This window comes from Canis lupus, chromosome 20 (genome assembly GCF_003254725.2).
Source record: "Canis lupus dingo isolate Sandy chromosome 20, ASM325472v2, whole genome shotgun sequence".
In the NCBI taxonomy this organism is placed as follows: Eukaryota; Metazoa; Chordata; class Mammalia; order Carnivora; family Canidae; genus Canis; species Canis lupus.
The window spans coordinates 57,730,214-57,737,168 of NC_064262.1; the positions used below are offsets into that span (position 1 = coordinate 57,730,214).

Consider the following 6,955-nt stretch of genomic DNA (forward strand, 5'->3'; position numbering starts at 1 on the left):
CGAGCAGCCCCGCTCCGCCCCCAGGCTGGTCTCCGCCCCCTGCCCCCCGCCCCGGCCAATGGGAGGGCAGGGCGGACAAAGGAGGTGGGGCCTGCCCCGCCTCCCCCGCCGCATTGCCCTCTGGCGGGCCGCGGCCGCCGCAGCCGCGACTCCGGGGGCAGTGGGCGGGGCGCCGCGGCTGAGCGCGCCGATTGGCGGACGGGCCGGGACGTGGGCGGAGCAAGGGGCGGGGCCACGGCCGGGGATTATTGGCTGAGCCGCCGTGGGGGCGGAGCCTCTGGCGGGAGGACCCGAGAGAGGCCGGAGCTGATTGGCGAGGGCAGGGGAGGGGCGGGGCTGATCATAAAGGAGGAGGCAGCCTCTCGGGGCAGGGGGTTGGGGCGCCCCGAGTCCGGGAGGCGGGACTTACTGGGACGCGCTAGTCCGCCGGCGCCGGGCAGGAGGCAGGGCTGACTCTCGGGGGCGGGGCCGAGGAGAGCCGCGGCGACCCGGCTCCTCTGGGTCGGGAGAGCGGGTCACCGTCCAGGTCGGGGACACTGAGGCTGCAGACGGCTCGGGTCTGCGGAGGCCCCGGGCGGCCGTGGGCGCCCCCCGACTCGGGCCGGATCTTCGCGCCCCTCAAGGGGGAGCCGCAAGGCCCCCTGGGAGTTGAAGCCTTCCTGGGGTTGCTATGGCCCCGGGGGCGGGGCGGGCGCCTGGGCCGACTCGGCGGTTTGCCCAGGGGGAGGGGCTTTCGGAGGCCCCGGCCCGGCCCCGCCCCCGCCGCCGCCGCCATGCGGCCCGCCCGGACTGCGCTCTGGCTGCGCCTAGCCCTGGCCCTGGGCCTGGCCCTCGTTGGCCCCCTGCCTGTGGGGTGGTCCTCGGCCCGGGCCCCCATCTATGTCAGCAGCTGGGCCGTGAGGGTGTCCCAGGGTTACCGGGAGGCCGAGCGCCTGGCGCGCAAATTCGGCTTCGTCTACCTGGGGCAGGTGGGTGGGACCCGATGGACAGGAGGGGCGGGGCCTGGACGACCCCAGACCCCGGCAGACGGGAGGGGTACTCAAGATGTCCAGAAGCCCCAGCCCACCCCTGCCTCGACCAGCTTCAGATTCTGGGGCCTCTGGGGGGCGACCGAAGCCCCCACCTGGGCACCTGGTTGGGGGGGAAGCAAGCCAGAGGTGTTGGCCTGTCCTGGGGCACTCCATGTCGGAGCCAGGTGCCATGGTCGCGGATGCTTCTCCACGTTCCCAGATCTTTCCTGACGGGCAGTACTTCCACCTGCGGCATCGGGGCGTGGTCCAGCAGTCCCTGACCCCACACTGGGGCCATTGCCTGCGCCTGAAGAAAGACCCCAAGGTGAGCCTGGGCTGGGGGTCTCGGCCACCTGCCCTGAGTCTGGGTCTCCGCTCGTCCTTGAGGCTCAGCACACTGTCAGCATTTCTTGTCGCTCCCACCCCTTCCCCCAGCCCCCTCCTCTGTCTCACTCCGAAAGATCAAGATTCCTACATACTCCGTACAGAGGGCAGATACTGTTGGAGTTCACGGGATGGGGGGAAGGGAAGTGGCCCTTTATAGGATGGGGGCAACGGCTCCAGAGTAGGAATCCCGCTTGAAGTCACCCAGCGAGCCTGTGAGATGCTCAGAGAAGTCCCGGATTGGGAGAAAGGCTTTAGCTGCCAAGTTGGGGGGTCGAGGCTGAGTCTGCAAGCCCTCAGGAGCCATGACGGGGTATGGGCTGGGCCAGGGGAGCTGATCGGCATGGAGGCAAGAGCCTTGATGGCCTGAAACCCACTGGGAGCACTGGGGACAGAAGTCAGTGGTTCCAGATAGGGTTTGTGGGACAGAGGGGCCAGGGTTTGCCTTTGCCGATGGATTGGTTGTGCAGGACGGAGAGAAATCAGGTCCAGCTCCGTAGTGTGGAGCTGGGCAAATGGGGAGATGGTTGCCCCATCACTGAGATGAGGGCGAGGGCACATGAACTGGTTTGGGGATGTTGAGAGATCAGCAAGGGAGAAGGAAGGGCAGAGGTCTGAGGGAGAACAGCCTCGGGCAGGCAGAGGAGCATGTGCAAAGGCCCCGGGGTGAGTCAGCCGCCGTGGCTGCGGCAGAGGGAGGCTGGTGAGGGCCAGATAAGCAGGGCTTCGTGGGCCCCGGAGAGAGGGGCAGCAGAGCACGGTCTCAGCAGAGAGTGATGCTGTAAAGAGGCATGGGGCAGAGTGGGGACCAGGGAGGAGGTGGGTATGGCCACCCAGGGGTGTCTTGTGAGGGGTGGGGAGGACTGGTAGAGAGAAATGGCCACCGCAGCAGGGAGATGGGCAGGTCTTGGGCAGAAGAATCTGGAACAGCGACTGGAGAAGGGGCAGGGCTGGACCTCGGGTCAGTGGGCCCAGGGCCCCTCTGAAGGTAGTGCCCCAGGCACGTGAGGACCCCAAAGAGCAGCCCCAGCAAACACAAGGCCTGTGGCCCACCCCCCACCACAAGGGACCAGGACAGGCTGTGGCCCACCTGGACACATGCCGCCACAGACAGCTGCCCCTTGGCGGGCCTGGGGAGGAGGCCTGTTGACCCGGGCCCTTTCGGGAGAGACTCAGGGGGGCAGGTCCCGTTGGGCGGCAGGTGCGTGAGGGCAGGAGGGTGGGGTGGAGGGTGGGCTGGCTGGAGGGGTGCAGCCCCCCTCCTGCAGTGTGCGCCCGTCTCCAGGTGCAGTGGTTTGAGCAGCAGACGCTCCGGCGGCGGGTGAAGCGCTCGGTGGTGGTACCCACGGACCCCTGGTTCCCCAAGCAGTGGTACATGGTGAGCGGCCTGGGCAGGGGTGGGGGTGGGCTGCGCCAGTGCCCCACTGACCCCCACCCCCACCTCGCACAGAACAACAAGGTGCAGCCGGACCTGAACATCCTGCAGGTCTGGAGTCAGGGGCTGTCGGGCCAGGGCGTGGTGGTCTCTGTCCTGGACGACGGCATCGAGAAGGACCACCCGGATCTCTGGGCCAACTACGTGAGACCGGGGGCACTGGGGCGGGGGCTGCCCCAGGTCCCACGGCCCGGCCCCCCTCATGTCCCCACTCCGCCCCAGGACCCCCTGGCCAGCTACGACTTCAATGACTACGACCCAGACCCCCAACCGCGCTACACGCCCAGTGACGAGAACCGGTGAGCCTGACATCCCACAGGGTGTAAGGGGAGCCCCCGGTGCCCTGCGGGGGCCGTGGGGGGCACTGCAGCTGGCTCCCCTCTCCCCTTGGCGCCAGGCACGGGACCCGCTGCGCTGGGGAAGTGGCAGCGATGGCAAACAACGGGTTCTGCGGCACTGGCGTTGCCTACAATGCCCGAATTGGAGGTACGTGGGGTCCAGTTCCTCCTGCCCCCGACGCTGGGTGACCGGCGGTGCCGGGTACAGTTAGCGGACAGACCCGAGAAGGCACCTCTGGGGGCCACAGGGCCCCGCACGAATGCCCTCCTGTGGGGAGCAGAGGGGGCCCCTTGGTCAGACCTGCCCGGAGGGGTGGGGTGTGGCGGGGCATCCGCCGAGGCCCGACGCCCACCCCGCTCTGGGCAGGCGTGCGCATGCTGGACGGCACCATCACAGACGTCATCGAGGCCCAGTCGCTGAGCCTGCAGCCGCAGCACATCCACATCTACAGCGCCAGCTGGGGCCCCGAGGACGACGGCCGCACGGTGGACGGCCCGGGCATCCTCACCCGGGAGGCCTTCAGGCGCGGCGTGACCAAGGTGAGCACACCCGGGGCCGCGGTGGGCCTGGGCCTGCTCTCAAGGCCGACGCCCCCATCCCGGTTCCCCCACCTGTCCCTGTGTGCAGGGCCGCGGTGGGCTGGGCACGCTCTTCGTCTGGGCATCGGGCAACGGCGGCTTGCACTACGACAACTGCAACTGTGACGGCTACACCAACAGCATCCACACGCTCTCGGTGGGCAGCACCACCCAGAACGGCCGCGTGCCCTGGTACAGCGAGGCCTGCGCCTCCACGCTCACCACCACCTACAGCAGCGGCGTGGCCACTGACCCGCAGATCGTGAGTGCCCGCTGCCCCTGTCCCTGCCCTCTGCCCCCCGGCCCCTGCCGCTGCCCTCCTGGCCCTGCCCTCCTGGCCCCTGCCCCATTCCCTCCTGTTCTCTGCTCCCTCCGGCCTGTTTGTCCCCACTTTCCCACCTGCCCCTTTTCTCCTATCCCCTTGCCCTGATTCACTCCCACCCCTCCCCTTCTGCTGTCCCCTCCCCCGACTGTGCCCCCTCCTAGGGGCTGCCCTGTGACACCTGGAACACGATGGGCCCCAAGACCAGACTCCACAGCTGTCACCCCTTCACACACCCTCCTGTCTTCCAGGCAGGGTCAGCTCCCCAGGTGTGCGACCTGGGCGGCACTCAGGGACCCGTCCCTGGTGGTATCTCTGCGGTACCTTCTTGAACAAAGTGTGGGTTTGCATGTGTGCCAGGCCCCCCAAGTCCCCCCGTCTGCCCCTAGGTCACCACAGATCTGCACCACCAGTGCACGGACAAGCACACGGGCACCTCGGCCTCAGCCCCGCTGGCTGCGGGCATGATTGCCCTGGCTCTGGAGGCCAAGTAGGTGACGGAGGGGACCCCGCTTACTGCGCTCACCCCCCAACACGGCCCCAGCTCACCTGCCCTCGCCTGCCCTCAGCCCATTCTTGACATGGAGGGACATGCAGCACCTGGTGGTCCGCGCGTCGAGGCCAGCACAGCTCCAGGCCGAGGACTGGAGGACCAACGGTGTGGGGCGCCAAGGTGAGGCAGGGCCAGGGGGAGGGGGCGCCACGGCCGCGGGGCGAGTGATGACCACCCCTCCACACAGTGAGCCACCACTATGGCTATGGGCTGCTGGACGCCAGGCTGCTGGTGGACATGGCTCGAACGTGGCTGCCCACACAACCCCAGCAGAAATGCGTCGTTCGGATCGTCCACACCCCCACGTGAGCGCCCTCCTCAGCCGCCCCCCACTGTGCCCACCTGCCACCTCCCCACACTTGTCATTACCATGGGGGGGGTGACGCACACGTGGGAGGCTGGCCCCAAGGCCTGTTGACCCACCTGTAACGGAGAGGTAAGCCCAGACCCCACCTGCTGGCCGCCCATCCCCCAGCAGGCCCGCAGGAGGGGCCCTCACCCCCCACGCTGCCCCTAGCCCCATCCTGCCACTGACGCAAGTGAGGAAGAACGTGTCGGCCTGCGCGGGCCGCGCCAACTACATCCGCTCCCTGGAGCACGTGCAGGTGCAGCTGTCTCTGTCCTACAGCCGCCGGGGGGACCTGGAGATCTCGCTCACCAGCCCCATGGGCACCCGCTCCACGCTCGTAGCCATCAGGTACAGGGCTGGAGGCGCACACCGGGGTCCGGGGTCCCCCACCACCTAGCGGCCCCGCCTCCACCCCCACCCCCACCTCCCATCCCAGACCCTTGGACGTCAGCGGCCAAGGCTACAACAACTGGATCTTCATGTCCACCCACTTCTGGGACGAGGACCCGCGGGGCCTGTGGACCCTGGGCCTGGAAAACAAAGGCTACTATTTCAACACGGGTGAGGGCTGCGTGCAGGCTGGGGCCCCCGGGGACCCCTCGCAGAGGGGTGCCCAGCAGTCCCCCCGACAGACCCAGCGTGTGTGTTCGGTGCATACTGGGCACCCGGTTACCAGCACACAGTAGGTGTTCAGTTACCCCTGCACAGCGGGGGCTCAGCCCGGTGCCGTCAGGGTCTGGGAGTCCAGCTCCGGGCGGGGTGGCCGGGGAGAGGGGCCCGGGCGGGCAGGACCAGGCGGCCAACAGCCTCTCCCCCTCCTCCCCGTGCCCACCGCAACCCCTGCCAGGGACGCTGTACCGCTACACGCTGCTGCTCTACGGGACTGCCGAGGACATGACGGCGCGGCCCCCGGGCCCCCAGGTGACCAGCAGCGCGTGTGTGCAGCGGGACACAGAGGGGCTGTGCCAGGGTGAGTGCCTGGCGTGGCACGGCCTGCTTGCTGGGAGGCGGCAGCGGCGGGCAGTGTGCGTGTGCAGCCCGGGGCGGGAGGGCAGTCTCATGCCGTGTGGGCCTCGGCCCCTCACCCCCCGGGCATGTCCCCCGCGCAGAATGCCACAGCTCTGCCTACACCCTGGGCCACCTCTGCCTTTCCTACTGCCCTCCGAGGTACTGCAAGCACACCCAGCAGGCGGTGACCGGCGGGCCTGGGCGCCCGGCCACACCCGCGCTGCACGTCTGCTCCAGCTGCCGCGCCTCCTGCTGCCCCTGCCGCGGCGGCTCGCCGCTCAACTGCACCGCCTGTCCCCCGTCGTACTCGCTGCGTGAGCATCGGGGCTCCTGCTCGGGACCTGTGCCTCCCAACAGCCCCCCCCAGCCCACCGCAGTCGGCCACCCCAGGTGCCACCGTGGCCGTGCCCAGGCTGTGGTATTGACGCTGCTGGCCGTGGCCTTCGGGAGCCCCTTACTGTGCCGCATCCTCTACAGGCTGCCCGCCGCCAGGTGGGGGCCTCCCCGGCGCTGGGGCCACCCCCGCCACCCCCCCAGGTCCAGCTGCTGTCTGGAACCTAGAGACATCTGACTAGGAGGGAAACCAGTGCCTGGACAGGCACCGCTGTCCTGCTCCTTTGCTTCAGACTGGAACCGGGCTGGGGATCGGAGAACCTGCCCCGAGGAGGCCCAGCCGGTCACTGAGGCCCCCGGGCCGGGGGTGGCCAGTGTGGCATCCTGGACCCAAAATTGGCAGGTCCAGGGGAAACAGAGAGAAAAGTCTCGTTACACAGTTTGGGGTGGGGGTGGGGTGGGGTGGGCTGAGGTCGGGCGGTGACAGCCATCCCTTCCCAGCCCCAGAAGCGGGCCGGAGGAGCAGGGACAACAAACGACACCACCCAGGGTCTCAGGCACCACATCCCACCTCAGAGTTTGCAAATAAAGGTTGAATAGGAGGTGCCAAGTCTGTGGTCTCCTTTGGGGCAGGGGCAGTGCCC

General features: G+C 68.9%; 1 protein-coding gene across 12 annotated transcripts; it reads left to right on the forward strand.

Annotated features, from left to right (window-relative positions):
• The first annotated feature begins 758 nt into the window (after positions 1-758).
• Positions 759-6,913, forward strand: PCSK4 (proprotein convertase subtilisin/kexin type 4). Of its 12 annotated transcripts, none has more exons than XM_025456718.2 (15): positions 759-968; positions 1,231-1,335; positions 2,680-2,772; positions 2,845-2,973; positions 3,052-3,128; positions 3,227-3,315; positions 3,535-3,707; positions 3,796-4,008; positions 4,458-4,558; positions 4,638-4,741; positions 4,809-4,926; positions 5,097-5,318; positions 5,407-5,531; positions 5,818-5,940; positions 6,080-6,913. In XM_025456718.2, exons 1-15 carry the CDS (start codon positions 774-776, stop codon positions 6,547-6,549), a joined length of 2,337 nt encoding a protein of 778 aa, XP_025312503.1. In that variant the 5' UTR covers positions 759-773; the 3' UTR covers positions 6,550-6,913. The 12 variants fall into 12 exon arrangements, with proteins under 12 accessions (XP_025312503.1, XP_025312504.1, XP_025312508.1 ...); XM_025456719.2 differs by having other exon boundaries at positions 5,100-5,318; XM_025456723.2 differs by having other exon boundaries at positions 5,139-5,318.
• The last annotated feature ends 42 nt before the right edge of the window (positions 6,914-6,955 follow it).